The following is an 18,566-nucleotide window of genomic DNA, read 5'->3' as shown; positions in this document are numbered from 1 at the left end:
TTGGACTCTGTGCTCCACGATTTGACCTGAGTCTGCCGATCTCAGAGCCCTACTGGGTTTATATTTTATGAGCATTTCATTCATGTATTCAGGATCTAAACCGTTTAGTGATTTATAGACCAGTAGCAGAACTTTAAAATATATTCTAAAGTTGACTGGAAGCCAGTGTAAAGACTTTAGAATTGGAGTAATATGCTCTAACCTCTTGGTTCTGTTCAGAAGGCGACCATCCATCCACCATCCATCCATTTTCTTTACTGCTTATCCTCAGTAGGGTCGCGGGCAGCTTTGTGAGCGATCACGCAAATAGTTACATGGCAGGCCAGCCGTGCGCTGTTTGGGCTTCCTGAACATTACAGTCTGGTTTAGTCAGTATAGTGTTCTCAAGAATCAGTCTTGTACCGTATTTCTTTTTTTATTCACTTTATTTACCGATCGATCAGCACACAGCTGGCATCTATTCGACATGAAACTACATTCTTATTCGTGTCTTTTCTTCGCCTCTTTTTGACGAAATATTTTTACATAGTGCCTCCTTATGTTCCGACTTAGATACCACAGTTGGATAAAATTGTACGATTAGAGCAAGATCACCAACTTGTGTTTGTCTTTTTTTAAATTAATGCCTTATGTTTTTGATACTCACAAGAAATGCCAAGTTTAAACTGGTCTATTTTTATTTGTGCTTGAAATTGCCTCACTAGAAATGCTTGCAGAAAAGAAAATGCAGTTTCCTGCTATATGCACAATGTGAATTTAAGAAAATTACTGTTGATTATGTAAAAGAGGAAACCAATTAGGCGTTCATTATTAACCAAAATGTCTAATTTTCACATGTATTCCTAATTGCTCTTTACCTAAGCAAACATATATATTTTCCTTATACTTGATTATTCTGAAAGAATTGTCATTAGAATACTCGATTACTAATTGCAGCACCACTGGATGCAAATTTTTATTTGTAACAGGTCTGTTTAATATCACTTCAGAAATAAAGTGAGAAAAGCAAGTCATAGGATAGGATTTTCATAGAATAACGGAAAACCTATTACCAATCGGCTTTGAAGGGGCAATAAAGAAGCCCCCTTTGTTGATTGGCTTTGAAATTTTGAGTCGCCCCCTAAGTTTTCTTGTAAAGGTTCAAAGCACTTCCATCCATCCATCCATTTTCTGAGCCGCTTCTCCTCACTAGGGTCGCGGGCGTGCTGGAGCCTATCCCAGCTGTCATCGGGCAGGAGGCGGGGTACACCCTGAACTGGTTGCCAGCCAATCGGAGGGCACATAGAAACAAACAACCATTCGCACTCACAGTCATGCCTACGGGCAATTTAGAGTCTCCAATTAATGCATGTTTTTGGGATGTGGGAGGAAACCGGAGTGCCGGAGAAAACCCACGCAGGCACGGGGAGAACATGCAAACTCCACACAGGCGGGGCCGGGGAATGAACCCGGGTCCTCAGAACTGTGAGGCTGACGCTCTAACCAGTCGGCCACCGTGCCGCGGTTCAAAGGACTTCTTTATCAAATTTTGTTTTGATAAATAAACATGGATTTTAAAACATTAAATATATAAAGGCAGTATATAATATACACATATTAATTAAATATAAATATTATCCATCCATCCATTTATTTTCTACACCGCTTATCCTCACTATGGTCGCAGGTATGCTGGTGCTTATCCCAGCTTCATAACTGTATTCTTTGCATTTTTGGTGTGTTTGGGTGGTGATTTAATGTGGTTTCGCACAACGTAAATGAATAAAGAGGAAGATTTAAAGAGCGACCTCTTCATTTGAATGAAAAGTTGTTTTCTTGTTTTATTTAGTATGAAAGGCCAATAAAATTTTGTAAAACATGTTTGTGTGTTCATTTCCGGTTGTGACAGTGTAAGATATCTAATATGAATGTCCTGTGTGAATAAAAAATTTGGTTTAAACTTGAATTCCAATCCCTCCATCCATCCATTTTCTGAGCTGCTTCTCCTCACTAGGGTCGCGGGCGTGCTGGAACCTATCCCAGCTGTCATCGGGCAGGAGGCGGGGTACACTCTGAACTGGTTGCCAGCCAATCGCAGGGCACATAGAAACAAGCAACCATTCGCACTCACAATCATGCCTACGGGCAATTTAGAGTCTCCAATTAATGCATGTTTTTGGGATGTGGGATGAAACCGGAGTGCCCGGAGAAAACCCACGCAGGCACGGGGGAAAACCCACGCATGCGAACTCCACACAGGTGGGGCCGGGGATTGAACCCGGGTCCTCAGAACTGTGAGGCTGACGCTCTAACCAGTCGTGCACCGTGCCGCCTCAATCCCTCCGTGTTTTTTTTTTTTTTTTCCAGCAACCATCCATCCATGGAGCCTATCCCATCTCTGGGCAAGAGGGCGGAGTACACCCTAAACTGGTTGCCAGACAATCGCAGGGCACATAGAAACAAACAACCATGCGCCCTCAAATTCATACCTACGGACAATTTAGAGTTCAATTAACCTACCGTGCATGTTTTTGGCAAGTGGAAGGTAACTGGAGTACTCAGAGAAAACCCACGCAGGCACGGTGAGAACATACAAACTCCACACAGCCGAGACCGGATTTGAATCCGGGTCCTCAGAACTGTCAGGCGGACGTGCTAACCAGTCAGGCACGTGCCGCCTATATTATATATATTAAAATATATTTTTATTTTGTTGTTAAAATGACTCGAAAGGACTCGAAACTCAAAGTGTAGGACCTGTGACTTGAGTCGGGATTTGCATGTCTCGACTTGACACTTGAGACCACCGTGCATGTTTAGGTGCCTAAATGTCTCTTCTCCAAGCTCTTCTTCATATTTATTTATTCTTCAGATTTATTTATTTTTTGCAAGAATTAAGCATATATTTGAGATTTTGCATGTAATGGCACAATGGACGACTGGTTAGCATGTCTGCCTCACAGTTCTGAGGACCCGGGTTCAAGTGTTCTCCCTGTCCCTGCATGGGCTTTCTCTGTGTACTCCGGTTTCCACCCACACCCCATAAACATGTATGGTAGGTTAAATGAAGACTCTAAATTGCCCATAGGTGTGAATCTGAGTGTGAATTGTTGTTTGTTTGTATGTGGCCTGCGATTGGCTGGCGACCAGTTCAGGGTTTACCGCGCCTCTCGCCCAGAGTTAGCTGGGATAGGCTCCAGCACGCCATGCATGTTGTGCTTTGAATGAATTGAAGACACCTGTGTTTTTGGCTGTCAAATGTATTAAGAAGAAAATAATACCAATGCACTTTAACTGTTCAACCTTATCATGGTTTTTAAAATTGATTTTTATGGTTTTGGTCTTGTCACCGTCTTGGCTTGTCTCGGTCTCGGTCTTGGTCTTGACTCGGTTTCGGTAGGCTCTGGTCTCAGACAAGTCTTGGTCTCGGATAGTGTGGTCTCGAGCACAACACTACCCTTTAAATACAGTAATATTAAATTTAAATGTGTTAAATACACAGTATATTATATTAAAACTGCCACATAAGGGGCTTTTTCACCAACCAGCCCAGGAACTTAGAATTCCTCGTAGCAAAAGGTGGTTCATGTGGTTTGTGTTTCCATCGCACCTATTAGTTCAGGGTAGGGTGATGAGGCTGATGTTGCTCATTACTGACACCTACTGGATCTAAAAAAAAATGCTGGTAATTCAAGCTTTCAATGTTTTATTTTATATCTTATTCTAAATTTAAAATATTTTTGATAGCTTTAAAACCTAAGCCTTTATCCAGGCTGGTAGTTCTCGGAAGACCCTATCCGCCAGGAGGAACAAAATAAACCAGGGGGAACCTTCCGTACCCTGGTAAGTTTTTTTTCCGGTGAGGACACAAGGGGAACTCGATCTACCAGGGCAGCTAGGGAAGTTCCTGCAAAGGTTCCTGCGGTTGGAAAGCCCCTGTATTCCCTTTTCACACATTGTAAGACCTACAGTCAGGATTACAGCAAGGTCTTTGTGACGGGGTTTGTGCTAAATTAAAATGTGAAACATGACTACGAAAAAGTGAACCTCCTCATGTATGTACTGAATTAAGGTGGTTGGTTGAGCGCGTACCGGGGGTGGTACAATGGAGCTCATTGGGACCCCCACCACATAAGGGAATAATAAAAATTGTTGTTATTAGTTCCATATCGTTCAGATTTGACTCAGATGCTGAGGAGATCTGGGAATGAACTGCAACATCATCAATAGATTATGTTAGTTGGTGTTAATTGAGGCTGGCTCTTATCAGACATGGGTCACATAAAAGTCAATCTGCACCAACTTGGAACTTTGATGTGAGGAGGATGACTTGCCTCTCGGATTTCTAGTACTTTTCCAAGCCAGAAGTCAGCACTTTTGGCAAACTTCCCCCTGTATCCAGGAAGTGACGGAGATGACTTAGCGGGGTCGAGACAGCCCGAGGGAGGTCGTCACGTCTCTACAAAAGAAGTTAGGAGGAAGAGGATCCCCGTCAGGCTAGCGATGATAGTCAACACGGAAATTGAGTGATTTGCCTTCAAAGTCAAAGTGAGCACGGTGAGCAGCTTTTCTTGTGCCACCAGGTTGCTAACATGAAATGAGTGTATGCATATAGACCAGTGATTTCCAACCTTTATGGAGCCAAGGCACATATTTTACAATCGAAAACTCTCACGGCACACCAACAAACAAAAACGTCACAAAAAGTGGATACAATAATTACTGTATGTTCTTCCTGCCATCTAATAGAAGACAATTCATTTGTTCTGACTGTCACTATGCCTCACTGGCACAAATAGATGAGCAAACATACATTATTTCTTGTAAATAAATAATTTTCTGAGCAATTATGTAAAATTGGATAATTTCCAACGGCACACCTGAAGCGCGATCACGGCACACTATTGTGCCCCGGCACACTGGTTGAGAATCACTGATATAGACTAAACAGTTGTATGGAGACCTGTCTTGTATAGGTGTGTGAGTCTGTCTTGTCCTGACTTATACACAGGGGCGGAGCCAGAACGTTTTTGTGGGATGGCCGAAACAAATTTTCACCGGGGGAGGGGGGATGCCGATCGAAGATTTTCGCCGAGAAAAACACTAAATTGGGTGCATCTGCGGTGTGGCTGCGCCCACCGACGGGGTGGCCACGGAATTGTCAGGCAGATGTGCTAACCACTACCGCAATGTGCTGCCCTCCATGCAAATGCTGCTTATTGAAAATTCTCATGACTCTGCCAGTCACGGGCCCTTACAATTGTCATCACTCCTCCCACCCCACCGATGTTGTTATTTAGTTATTAGTTATTTGCATTTTATGCTATTTAATCTCATTAGTACCTCTCTTCTGGCCTAATTTTGTTAAGATTTTGTAAAGATTAAAGAGAGATTAAGTGGATGCAACACATCCAACGACAAGGGTCAGTCACATTTCATACAGAATGAAAGATTTACAGTTCATCTCTTTAAAGCAAGCTGGAGTCAGGAAGAGGTGATGGTCGACTGGACAGGCTCAAGTGTACAAGTATACATGTTTAGATTTACAACAGAATGAGAGGACAGGAACAAATAAAGCATAGTGCTGCGGTGAACCATAAAAGGGAGACATTCAGGAGGAGCAGGAAATGAAAGCTTCAAAGTGGGTTGATGGCTTCAAAGGGAGTGGTTGGATGTTTGACGTGAAAACACTCAGTTTGTATGGGGAGAGCAAAGTGACATCACTGGTTCTCGTCTCCCTGTCTTATTTACCGCATCTCCACAGTACTGTATTATTAAAACTACAATGAGACTATTTTAATAAGTCAAGTGATAGTAGACGTTTGTGTTTATTGTTTCTAAATGTGCAAATATTACAATTACTTTGTTTTACTCTCTACATTCGAAAACAGAAATGTGTCATTTCTGTTCCTTACTTCTTCAAATAGACTTGTTACTTTTATCAGCCTCCGCAGATGATGACACGATATAAAAGAATGCACAAATACAGAGTGGTAAAGTCAATTGCGGTTGAGATTTTGATTGATGAATTGTTGAGATCTTGGGGATTTATGGGGCAGAAAAAACAGGGATGGCAGGAACATAGAAGAATGGAACCATCTAGGATAAAAAACAATGATGGCAAAAGATTTGGAGAAGCAAGATATTCCCCAACATTGGCCTTATGTAAGAGAATTTTTGATGCTTTCAGCTACCAGAATAATTTGTGGAGAATGTGTTGCCAGATTAAACAAACACTAATTTCTGGCATTTAAAAATTCTCCAGCAAACAAATGAAAAAAAAAAACAACATAAATTTAAGGTTAGGTTAGGGTTTTATTTTGAAAATATAAAGCGGAAAAAAATGAGTGAGCGCGTTTGTGTGTATTCTGGCTAAGGGAAGGTGGTCCTGCTCGACATTGACAAACACCGACCAGAAAAACATCCGACGAGGAAAGTTTGCAAGGTCTAATGACAACTTTAAACTTGACACCGTATACGAAGGACACCGTCAGATGCGGATTTGAGTCTAACCGTCGTTCTTACTGGGTCGAGGGCTTTTGACGCCTTTATCTTGAAGATAGAATTTGAAAAGTTAGCGAGTTGAAAATGGAGAGGCCAGCTGAGTGATAGTGGGGTGAGGAGGCTGGATTTGGCAAACTTGGGAGTCCTGCCCTGCTGCTAGCTTGCTAGTTAGCATGCTCAGCTTCGCCATCGCTATTTGGCACGAATAAGGTGACAATGAAACTTTGCTTTGTTATGCGACTTCAACGTTGTGTGCGGGCGCCTGTACGGGATACTCAGTACTGACCAATTCTATCAAAATACTCAGTTTCTGTCTTTGTTTGCGGAAAAGTTGAGCATCAGAAGGGCCTGGTTGCCCGGCTTAAACAAAACTTTTGGACTAATTCTCACAAAGGTACACATGACAATATAGTCTTCACCTATGGAATAGAATTCACACCTACAACAATTGCATAAAATTGCTTTGAAAATATTGTCGTTTCTTTACATTACAAGTAATCCGAGTTTTAGAACTGTATATAACCTACTGTTTGTTGCTAAATGTCACAGAACTGATACACTTATGTTTTGCAGTGGTGTTAACGACAGTTTTATGTTCTACGTTCCAGAGTGTGCATCTTCACTTCAACAGCTTTGCCTATGAAGATATTGATGCTGACCTTGCGCCCAACACATACTTTCAGTGGAAACACTTATTGAAGTTTGCACTTGTCCTAAAGGCAAACAAGCTCATGTTTAATGTTGGATCCTGCAGGGCTTTCCTCCCTTCTATTGTCAGTGGGTTTTCCACCCAAGCCTCCCTGCTTACCCATGCAATTTGATCTCAAGTGGTCAAAATATTAAGTTGTCTGACATGAGCGTCAGATCTGATCTTCAGGCAAAGCAACAGATGGTGACATGGAGTAATAACATATTTGCTGGAGGGAGGAGACATCCAACATGTTTGTGATATCGAGGTAATGAAAATGAAACGTTTTGCATTAGTCGATGGATCTGATACATTCAAGATCAGTGACTGCTGATGCCCCCCTGTCTGAGTCGGGCCGCAGCCTGGACGACGTTGAGTCGGCTGTTGCGGTGATGAGGCAGGGCTCCTGGTGGCCTGCGTGGCTGGCTGGGCTGAGTCCCCGAGTTATGTGATGGGGTGCAGGAACAGTAAGGTCCTCCCTGAGCCTCCAGGGGATGTTCAGTTGGACCTGGTTAAAAAGGTCAGTAAAGGATATTGTTTAAACTGCATTCATTAGGTACAGCTACTCAATCTACAAAAAAACTGATGCAAGTTTTGATTGATGCTGTCAGAATCATAATTATAATATACATTGCTGTATTTAGTACAGTAATCCCCCCCCAGCGCCGGGGTTACGTTCCATACCACCCCCCAATAAGTGAAATACGTGATATAAAAATACCCTTGTTAAGTACACCCGAGGCATGTTTTTATAGCTTTCACAGACAGCACTTATGTTTTTTTAAAGGGTTTTAAACAGACTTAAAACATTTAAGTATTTTGAGAGACCACAAGAGCAATGGATAACACAAAAATATTGTACAGTGTAAAAAAATAAATAATTGAGTACCAACGGTAATAACGCCAAAAATACGCAATCTAGTGGGACTGCGAAGCGGAAACCACAATATAGCGGGGGTTGACTCTAGTTTTATTCTGAGCTGGTGTAGAACTGCAGTGCATTTTCTGAGAAGTACTTATATTTTACTTATACTGATGACATGATTAAAAATGGCCATGGTAAATAACAATAAAAAGAAGCCTGGATTATTATTAAGATGGGCTTTTGGCTAAATTTCATTAACTGTGGGGTAAATTCTTTATTTTTAATTTGATGGGAGAATCTGTATCAGAATATTCTGAACTTCTGTTTGCTAGTAGGTGGAATAATGCTATGTGGAGATCGCCATGAATAGCTTTCCGTAGCAAATATCATGTTTGCCATCTTTAGACCGTTCACTCACCCTCATTGACTCATTTGTTTAAAAAAAAAAAAAAAAAAAAAAACTTTCACAGGATGGGCATTTTCAATAAATTGTGACAGGTTGTAATCTTTGCCGTGTTGAACTATTTAAATTATTGTTTTGTTGGTTGCAAATTACTGTCAGTTTGGAAACTGCAAATATATAGTATATTCTAGAGAATTTATAAATAGTAATTGAATGGACAACGCCTTTGCTGAATTGCAGCCAAGTTGTCGCCTCAATTGCTTCAAGAGGATTACTGTAATAAGCAATTAGCTACACAAAATGGGCTATACGAATCAATAAATCTTTGTAACGGCAGAATATTTTATTGTTGGAGTTCGTTACATAGTGCCGTACATAAAGTTTTCCAAAGTTCACTTGTAATTGTTACCATATTGGCCATTCTACAGCAACAGTGGTGCTATTATAACAAAGTTCATTATCGACAATGCTGAAATTCAATTGTGAGCAGTGAGGACAGATAAAAAATATTATTGACTTAATTGCAAATGTAAGAGCCAAAAGTGCCTATGACAGTGTGATGATATTTAAACTGACATAAATGGAGCCGTTCAGACTTGTACAAATTATTAAATAGTTATCCAATACAGCTTTAATATAACACAATCTTGTAAAACACTAAAAATATGTTTATTATGGGTTTATTACTCATATCACATGGAACAATGACAGATGAGGGTGAAATAAAAGTATTACGTTGGCACCATCTTGGAACTATGTTAAAGTGAGTTGAGGAGCTACATTTAGGCAAAAGTAGTGCTTGGCTGCTATCTTGTGGCATCTTGGTGCCAAGTTACTGTTAGGAGTTGAGTAGTATGATTTTTGACAAAAGTAGTGCTTTGCTGCCATCTTGACAAGTGTAAACCATGTTAGGAGGATGTCAATTATACTTGAAGGTTTTTGCTATTTACGACAGGGCTCGGTCCCTATTCCCCAAGAATCGGTGTTCCTTTGTGAATAAGGTCTGAACCCTGCTGCACACAGCGAAAATCTGCAAGTGATGCCCCCAATAAGGGTTTATAATTGATTATAGGTGAAGCTCCTTAACTCATTAGACGTAGTTACTTGGCACCAAGATGCCACATGATAGCGGCAAAGCACTACATAAAGTTCCTCAACTCACTTCAACATTGTTCCTTGGCACCAAGAGGCCACAAGATGGTGCCAAAGCAATACTGTTATAATACTGTTAATATGAGACAGGGCGTTGGCCTGAGCACAAAACAGTCAATAGGTGAGTTGTTTAGTGACTAACAGAGGATAAATTCCCCCCCCCCCCCCCCAAAAAAAAAAATATCAGTGAACAGGCGAATATTTCACAGTTCACTGCAGCAGGGGAATACTGTATTCTTAACAGTAGCATGTATGTCTAAATTACATCGAATTTTAGCTATTTGTTCAAGTAGATGGGCACAGGAAAACCCAGATACATTTTAATTATGTTGAAGTGATCACTCAGTGATGCCATGTTAATGCAATTTACTAATAAGGGTCCGTACCTAAATCCACTCTTGAGGTCATTTTATATTTTTTCTCCTCTTCCTTACTGTGCTGTTATGTATGATTCATCTGGGACCGACTCATATATTTTCTTTCAGGTGGATCCACCCCCTCAAACAGACATATACAAGCACTTCATTCGAGGAGATGGTAGAGCTAGCAAGGTCGGTGAGGCCGATGGAGTGGGAAGCGACAAGGCGGGCTCCACCTCCCCATCTCTTACTCAGGCACAAGCTGCCACTACTGTCGCCTCTACCCAACACCCTAAAAACCCATCTGAGGTGTCAGACCCTCAACGGAAAAAGGTGGCCAAATATCGAGCCAAGTTTGACCCACGAGTCACGGCCAAGTACGACATCAAAGCTCTGATAGGTCGAGGGAGTTTTAGCAGGGTTGTCCGCGTGGAGCACAAGAGCACTCGGCAGCCGTATGCCATAAAGATGATCGAGACTCGGTACAGGGAGGGCAGGGAGGTTTGTGAGTCCGAGCTGTGCGTTCTTCGACGGGTTCGCCACACCAACATAATCCAGCTCATGGAGGTCTTTGAGACGGCTGAGCGCGTTTACATGGTAATGGAGCTGGCCACCGGAGGAGAGCTGTTTGACCGCATCATTGCTCGCGGCTCCTTCACGGAGCGAGATGCCACCCGGGTGCTGCAGATGGTGCTGGATGGCGTCAAGTATCTCCACACTTTGGGGATCACGCACCGAGACTTGAAGCCCGAAAACCTGCTGTATTATCACCCCGGCGCCGACTCTAAGATCATCATCACTGACTTCGGATTGGCCAACAGCAGAAAGAAGGGAGACGAGTGTCTGATGAAGACCACCTGCGGCACGCCTGAGTACATTGCCCCTGAGATCCTGGTGAGGAAACCCTACACGAATGCTGTCGACATGTGGGCATTGGGGGTGATCTCATACATCCTGCTGTGTGGAACCATGCCCTTTGAGGATGACAACCGTATGAGGCTCTACCGGCAGATCCTCAAGGGGAAGTACAGCTTCTCTGGAGAGGTGAGGAGTTGACAAACAACACGCATTTACACAGTGTTTTCATATTTAGAGGAAAATTCCACAGGTTGATTGTGTTTTTGCTGTATTATATATACATCCATGCACAGGTTGATTGTGTTTTTGCTGTATTATATATACATCCATGCAAATCAGTCGCCTTTTGGTGAAATTCGCCGTTTTGAACTCAAAATAGGCCATTTACATGAATCGTATAGATCCCATGAATTATTCCTTGGGGGTCGCCGCTGTCGTCATAGGCTGTTTCGTACTCCCTGAACGCTGGCAGCTAGCGGTAACGGTACTTTTACTCTGTTACAATGATCGAAATGTCACTTGCTACTTTTATTTATCAATTATTGCTAATTTATCAACTATTTCGCGAGACAATGACTTTGACTTCCGCATTGGGCACTGTTTCCGCCAATCTAATTTAAGCACCAGTGACGTTAAAGTGTAGTTCATCAATCAAACAACACAAGAAAGTCACATGACCTCAAACAACGTGTTCTATTGGGCTTCCCGGGCACTCTAGATAAGCCAGCCCGGCTGATCATTGTGCCTGAGTGGCCACCATTTTGGGAAGGTCGTCGTTACCATGAAGGCAACGGCGCGCTACTCTTGTTTACATTTAGACAAACAAAAAACAACAGCTTTCATGTATTGTAGTATTTTTCTGGCACTGTCTGCCCAAATGTGGATATTTCAGCTCACTTATAACTTGAGAAAACACCGTGCAGCAAATTGAAATTTATTTATTTATTTAAATGTTTTGTGCCATTTACTCAGTACTTGAGTAATTATTTCACTGTGTACGTTTTACTCTTTCTCAAGTATTTTTTGGAGGACTAGTTTTTACTTGAGTCACATTATTGTCAAGTAAAAGTACTCCCCACCTCTGGAGCAGACATCCTCTATTGGTACTCTTATGTTTAAGCAATACTTTTGCTCATCAGATCAGCCAGTGTCGTATTTGTTGCACTGGTCTTTTGTATTTTTGCGTTGAGGTGCTGCGGGTCGTGGCCGTGGTTGTGGTTCAAGCGGAACCGTGAAGCACACGTAACATCGGCGACGAGCTGATCCGCTAGTACATCTTGTATTAGTTAGGAAACGTGCTTACAATTATCTTATTAGTTTACGGATATTAATGTTAAATGTATTGAGCGACAGAGCGATGTTAAGGATTATGTCACAACACAGAATGAACTAACTTCAAATTGAGAAGTGACCAATAAAAACGTCATAATATTACAAGATAACATTTTTAATTTTCACACAAATGTCAACATTTGAAACAATCCAGGACCAGCCACTGCTCTCTTATTTTGCCTTTGCTTAAATGCCATCTATTATTTAGCTTTTAGAATTACACAAAAAATAAATAAATAAATAAAACTTCTAGTTAATAATTGAAGGAAACGCAACAAAATATACAAATTCAGCCCGTGTGGTCTTGGCTACAGACACAAATGTTTGCAAAATTACATTTGACTGCTCATTCCCTTGATTGTGTGATGTGGTAAACATGGGGTACTGTACGCTTGTTTGTGAAACTAAAGGGCAACTTAACAGGAGTTTTCATGTAACATTAAAAATTTATTTTAGTAACATTTCTCCTTTTTTTTCCCCTTGTAATATTATGACTTTATTCTTTATAGTATTTTTTTTCTCAATGTGGCCCTAAGACTCTTGTATGAGGTAGGTCTTAGTAGAGTAGAAGCAAATTGTGTATATGCATGCTATGCATTTTTATTCAGTATTTGGTAGAAGAGCTGATTATACTGTTTTAGAGTGTGTCAGTAAGCTTTACAAAGGCAGACTCTGAAGTTAATCTTTGCCCCACATACAGCCTTTCCAGCACAAATAATAGGCCAGAAGTTTTGCAATAGTTGATGAGAACCACAGTGTGAACTGTGTTCAGATGAGTGCAGATTGAAGCGCTCTCAGTGTCAAACACGCAAGACAAAGTCTACAACATTTTAATCATTAAAACCACTGAAAGGAAAGCACAGAGCCTGGATGTTAGCCATGCCTCAATGTATGAATACAGTGCCATGAAAAAAGTTTTCCCCCCTCTCAAATTATTTTTTGCATAGTTTCCCCACTTTAAGATCATCAAACAAATGTAAATATCAGACATAGTAAACATAAAATGCAGTTTTTCCAATGGTGATTTTATTTATTAAGGAAAATAAATTAGGCTATTCAAAGCTGCTACGCCTGTGTGAAAATGTAATTGACAGAGGAGTTTAAGGTGGAGGTGGAACTGCATCACGGATCAGCCTTGAGCCCTTTCCTGTTTGTAGTGGTGATGGATAGGCTGACATATGAGGTTAGACTGGAATCCCCATGGACCATGATGTTTGCAGATGACATTGAGGGAGCAGGTGGAGGAACAATTAGAAAGATGGAGGCATGCACTGGAAAGGAGAGGAATGAAGATTAACCGAAGTAAGAGAATATATGTGCATGAATGAGAGGGGTGGAGGGGGAAGAGTGTGGCTACAGGGAGAGGAGATAGCAAGGGTGGAAAACTTTAAATACTTGGTCAACAGTCCAAAGCAATGGTGAGTGTGGTAAAGAAGTGAAGAAACGGGTCCAAGCAGGTTGGAACGGGTGGAGGAAGGTGTCAGGTGTGTTATGTGACAGAAGTTTCTGCTAGGATGAAGGGCAAAGTTGATAAAACAGTGGTGAGGCCAGCCATGACGTACGGATTAGAGACAGTGGCACTAAAGAGACAACAGGAAGCAGAGCTGGAGGTGGCGGAAATGAAGATGCTGAGGTTTGCTCCAGGTTGGATAAAATTAGAAATGAGCTTATCAGAGGGACAGCCAAGGTTAGCTGTTTTGGAGACAAAGTTAGAGAGAGCAGACTTCGATGGTTTGGACACGTCCACAGGAGAGAGAGAGTGAATATATTTCATACACAAGGTAAATCAATGTGCTTTACATGATTAAAAGCATTTAAAAACAAAGAAAAAAACAGCTTCTAAACATTTAAAACAAAGACACAATAAAACAATCACAACAGTGTACAGTGCAAGAAATATTTAAAAGTGGAAATCCTCTAAAAAGCATGAGAAAAAAAGAAGTGTTTTTAACCTGGACTTAAAAACATTCACACTTGGGGCTGACGTCACTTCTGTTAGCAACTTAGCAACATTTGTGTGCAGCATAATAGCTAAATGCTGCTTCACCATATTTGCTTTGGACTCTGTGCTCCACGTTTTGACCTGGTTTATATTCCATGAGCATTTCTTTCATGTATTCAGGACCTAAACCATTTAGTGATTTATAGATCAGTAGCAGAACTTTAAAATATATTCTAAAGCTGACTGGAGCCAGTGTAAAGACTTTAGAATTGGAGTAATATGCTCTGACCTCTTTGTTCTGGTCAGAACTCTAGCTGCAGCATTCTGAATGAGCTGCAGCTGTTTAATGCTCTTTTTGGGGATTCCAGTCAGAAGACCATTACAATAGTCAAGTCTACTTGAAATAAAAGCTTGGATGAGCTTCTCCTGGTCTGCTTGGCACATGCAAGCCTTCACTCTGGATATGTTCTTCAGATGTAGAAGGTAGTTTTAGTAATTGATTTGATATGACTGTTGAAGGTCAGGTCGGAATCTATCAGTACACCAAGGTTTCGGACTTGGTCTTTGTTTTTTTAAAGAGAAAAGAGTAAAGCGTTCAGGGTGCTTTTAAAACACAGGAACTTACTTTTACATACACTGTGCCGTTTGGTACATAAATAGTTTTTTTTTTTTTAAATTGTTTTGTTTCAAATGTTTTTATGATCGTAAGAACAAAATTGAAATCATGATTACATTTTGATTAATCACCCATCCCTACTGTGACCCTCAAGTCCCTAACACTAGATATTTACAGACTGAGCTTACTTGCATCCAATTACATTTCATTTTAATTTGATGCTGCATGTAAAGATATGAACGTCATTGAAGTCATCATACTGTATCTTCAGTTAAACTAAGAAACATATTTTTGGAATAAGGGAGGAAACCAGAGTACCCTGGAGAAAACCCAACAAGCACTGGGAGGTTAGAGCATGGATTTGAACCCCCAACTTCAGAACTATGATGCGAATGTGCTACCCACGGCCGCCATGCTGACGCTTTTGTTTAATGCCACAAATTTTTCTTCAGTGTATATTTGTTGTTATTAGCTGATTTTTAGTTCAGTTGCAGTTAAGGTAATGTTTTCTTTCTTCTTTCCTCAGCCGTGGCCCAGTGTGTCCAACCTTGCCAAAGACTTTGTGGAGCGGATTCTAACAGTGGATCCTAGCTCGCGGCTGACTGCTGGCCAGGCGCTCAAGCACCCCTGGATCGTCAGCATGGCTGCTGCCTCCTCCATGAAAAACCTACAACGCTGTATATCTCAGAACCTGCTGAAGCGTGCGTCATCTCGCTGCCATAGCACCAAGTCGGCCCAGTCCACGCGCTCCAGTCGTTCAACCAAATCCAACAAAGCTCGTCGTGTTCGGGAAAAGGAGCTGCGCGAGTTAAACAGACGCTATCAGCAGCAGTATAATGGTTGAAGCATAACTTAGTGGGTGGACTGAAAAAGTCAAATAGGTATTGGTACCCCCAAAAAGACACTCAGAAAACAACCTAATGGGTCAAAAGCCTTGACAAAAAAACTTCGAGGAAGTACCTGTTGCCAGCAAAACTAGAATAAATCAAAATGATAATCCCTGAACTTTGAAGGGCCTACTTTGCATAGCATTTTTTTCGATGATGTTTTACCACATTAGCATCATCATCTCTCAGTCAATCTGTCCGTCCTTTAACAGGATGGAGCACTTCTTTCCTGTTATTCTGTTGTTACTGTTATGTGTCTTGACGTATTTATTTATTAATGTGGGCAGTCTTCATTCAGTTGGTCACTGGAATAATGACCTTCCACGAGGATCTGTTGAACAGAGGTCGGGCTAATGAAGTTACTTATGAGGAGAGTAAACATTCCCTCACACCCTCATGATTGATGACAATTGCTGTGAATTTATGTACTATTAGTCTTGAATAGTGGCCGCTGGAGATTTGCAGCAACATCAACGCAACCTTGAAAGGCAAAAATCGTCTAAGATTATCTCATCTTGCCATAATTGCTTTGTTTAGTACTTATATTTTTAACCTGCCAAAAGATTGTGAATGTGATTTTTCTGTTCTGTATAGTAAATCCACACAACCCCGCTCAAAGTGCCTTACATAGAAGTGTAGAGTCACAGTTGAAATTGCTGCTCCTTCATCTTGCAATGGCTTTTGATTCTTAAGGTTATGTGGCCATTTAACTTGGTGTCCTTTATTCGTCACAGTATTCATGAGAAAACCTGCAAGTTGCACCTGACGAATTTAAATTTAGACCACCTTGTTTCTGAATGGTGTTGGACTGAAGCCTTTATCTTACTAATTGTAAATGTGTAATGTTTGCATTTATTCCCAAATAACGAGTGAAGGTATTCCATTGATTTGCTTTTTTTTTTTTTTTTTTTATACCTTGGAATGCTACAATGACGTTCCTATTTGTAAGTCTGGGTGAATATTGGTACAGCTGCTCCTAAATCATGTTAAGTTTCATGCTGTCTCGTAGTTTCAAAGTTTGACCCATTAATACACTCTTCACTGATATCTAGAGCAAGAGAATCCACAAGTCCTGTGAGGTATACACCACTGAAGAATAAGCAACATTTGCAACTAAATGCCACTTCAACTTTAAATTACAATGCTAGCACATGCAACTATGCAGCCTTCTGTGTGAGGTTAATTGAAGGTGGAAATAGTACATTTCCTCTTATTTGCACTTGTACTGAAAAGCCTTATGTAAAGCAAAATGTTCCAACCAAATCCAGAATATAATTCGAATCCTATCCAATATATTATTTGTACCTAGTCAAAACCGAGCTAATCGGAACGTATTCATTAAAAAGAGGTTAGAATGGTCGAGGCACTCCGTTAGATACTGTAAATGTAAAAAGCCTTCATTTATAGGGCTAAAAACACTTTTTTAAAAATTTTTAATGTTTTGAGCCCTATTAAAAGATTTTTACATTTACAGTATCCAACTGAGTGCCTGATGTGACCTGAAATTCTTTCCAATCTTTGTTTTGATGCATATTCAACCCTTGCAAGAGGACCAGGGGGTACAGGGATAGCAGCAGCACTCCAGCTGCCCTTCATTTAAAAAAACAGATTTTGTGCAAAATTGATATTCTATAATTAAAACTTGTTACAAGTTTGTTTGAAAATTGAAAGGGTGCATGTTTGTAAAAAATAATGTTAGACCTGGAAAACAGTTTCATTCGACAGAAATTATTGGACACTTCATTTTTAACTGTTCAACTTTCACATCTGAATATTTCAAGTGTCGTCCAACAGTTTCCCAAATAAGGAGTTTTATGGTGTTATTGTGTGTTTTAAGTTCCTGAAGCACTTAATGGAGAAAATTAACTGATTCTCCTACAAGCACAGTATTATTCAATTGACGTATATATTTTTTTAATATGCTACAATTTCTTCAATGAAAATGTTGCTGTGATTTACAAAGAATTAGAAAGGCTGTTGTGAACTTTTTCAACAAATACTGGAAACAGCTGCATGAGCCATTTTAGCTGACCTCAGTGTTTCGATAAGTCTTTGCTTCCCTTAATTTTCTAGCACTCTCATTCTGTTGCATAAATGTGTTATCCTCATACACACCAGGTTGTGCTATCCTGTGAAATGTGTTTTGAGTCTTGCTTTTTTTGTCTTTCCACAAAACAGTAATTGAGGCTATCATAGGAACTGATATCAATACACTTGTCGACTCAGGCAGCTGTTTGATGCCTCATTTAGTTGCGGAAACTGCTTCTCATTGTTGTCATAGAGGATTTCCCTTATAAAATGTCTTTAAAGTCTTACAAGATTGATTCCTCAAAGAATATAATGTTTTAAAACTATAAATCATTTGAAGTGCTTGAATTAGCTTGCTGCGCCAAGTACCTGAGAACACGTGCTGTTTTAATAACTAAAGTCCTTAGTTTTGCAGAATGTCAGCACAACAATACTTTGTCTTTCCATGTACATGTAATTGTGTGATTTGATATAAATGACAATGCCCTAAATGAAGTTGACAGCAGTTACCCAAAAGCATTCATTTTTGATAGTATATATAAATAACTTGTTGATTCTTCATTATCATTTTGTTGTTTGTCTGAAACAATGAAGTGCCAATAAAATAAATAAATAAATAAAACATTGAGTTGTTGCGCCCAAATTTTATTTTTACTATTACCGTTACTACTGTATTTTCACAATTCTTTGATGTGTACACACTTTGTGACTACTACAGTGGGGTAAAAAAGTATCGAGTTAGATCAGATCAGAATCATCTTTATTTGCCAAGTATGTCCTAAAAACACACAAGGAATTTGTCTCCGGTAGTTGGAGCCGCTCTAGTACAACAGACAGTCAATTGACTGAGCAGTAAAGGGTTGCTAGTTATCTGGTAATGCCGGTACATTTTTTACATTTTTTTTTTTTTTTTGACAATTGTGCAAAAAGATGCAGTCCTCTAGCACTTAGAG

The 18,566-nt window shown here is 40.4% G+C and overlaps 1 protein-coding gene across 4 annotated transcripts; it reads left to right on the top strand.

The window, feature by feature from the left end:
• The first annotated feature begins 4,409 nt into the window (after window positions 1-4,409).
• pskh1 (protein serine kinase H1) lies at window positions 4,410-18,241 on the top strand. 4 transcript variants are annotated; one of them, XM_061772651.1, is made up of 4 exons: window positions 4,410-4,536; window positions 7,092-7,691; window positions 10,077-10,994; window positions 15,225-18,241. In XM_061772651.1, exons 2-4 carry the CDS (start codon window positions 7,623-7,625, stop codon window positions 15,540-15,542), a joined length of 1,305 nt encoding a protein of 434 aa, XP_061628635.1. In that variant the 5' UTR covers window positions 4,410-4,536; window positions 7,092-7,622; the 3' UTR covers window positions 15,543-18,241. The 4 variants fall into 4 exon arrangements, with proteins under 4 accessions (XP_061628635.1, XP_061628634.1, XP_061628632.1 ...); XM_061772650.1 differs by lacking the exon at window positions 4,410-4,536 and adding an exon at window positions 6,313-6,424; XM_061772648.1 differs by lacking the exon at window positions 4,410-4,536 and adding an exon at window positions 6,323-6,693.
• Window positions 18,242-18,566: the final 325 nt, after the last annotated feature.

The sequence above is a fragment of the Phyllopteryx taeniolatus genome, chromosome 5 (genome assembly GCF_024500385.1).
Source record: "Phyllopteryx taeniolatus isolate TA_2022b chromosome 5, UOR_Ptae_1.2, whole genome shotgun sequence".
In the NCBI taxonomy this organism is placed as follows: Eukaryota; Metazoa; Chordata; class Actinopteri; order Syngnathiformes; family Syngnathidae; genus Phyllopteryx; species Phyllopteryx taeniolatus.
Note: the sequence above shows the minus strand (reverse complement) of the source record. Positions and strands in the feature narration are given on the sequence as shown.

Bases quoted from the DNA above. Each gene is read 5' to 3' on its own strand.
- pskh1 (XM_061772651.1), top strand. From the start codon at position 7,623: ATGGGGTGCAGGAACAGTAAGGTCCTCCCTGAGCCTCCAGGGGATGTT. The intron at 7,692-10,076 runs GTCAGTAAAGGA...ATTTTCTTTCAG, and splicing joins AGTTGGACCTGGTTAAAAAG to GTGGATCCACCCCCTCAAAC. The intron at 10,995-15,224 runs GTGAGGAGTTGA...TTCTTTCCTCAG, and splicing joins AGTACAGCTTCTCTGGAGAG to CCGTGGCCCAGTGTGTCCAA.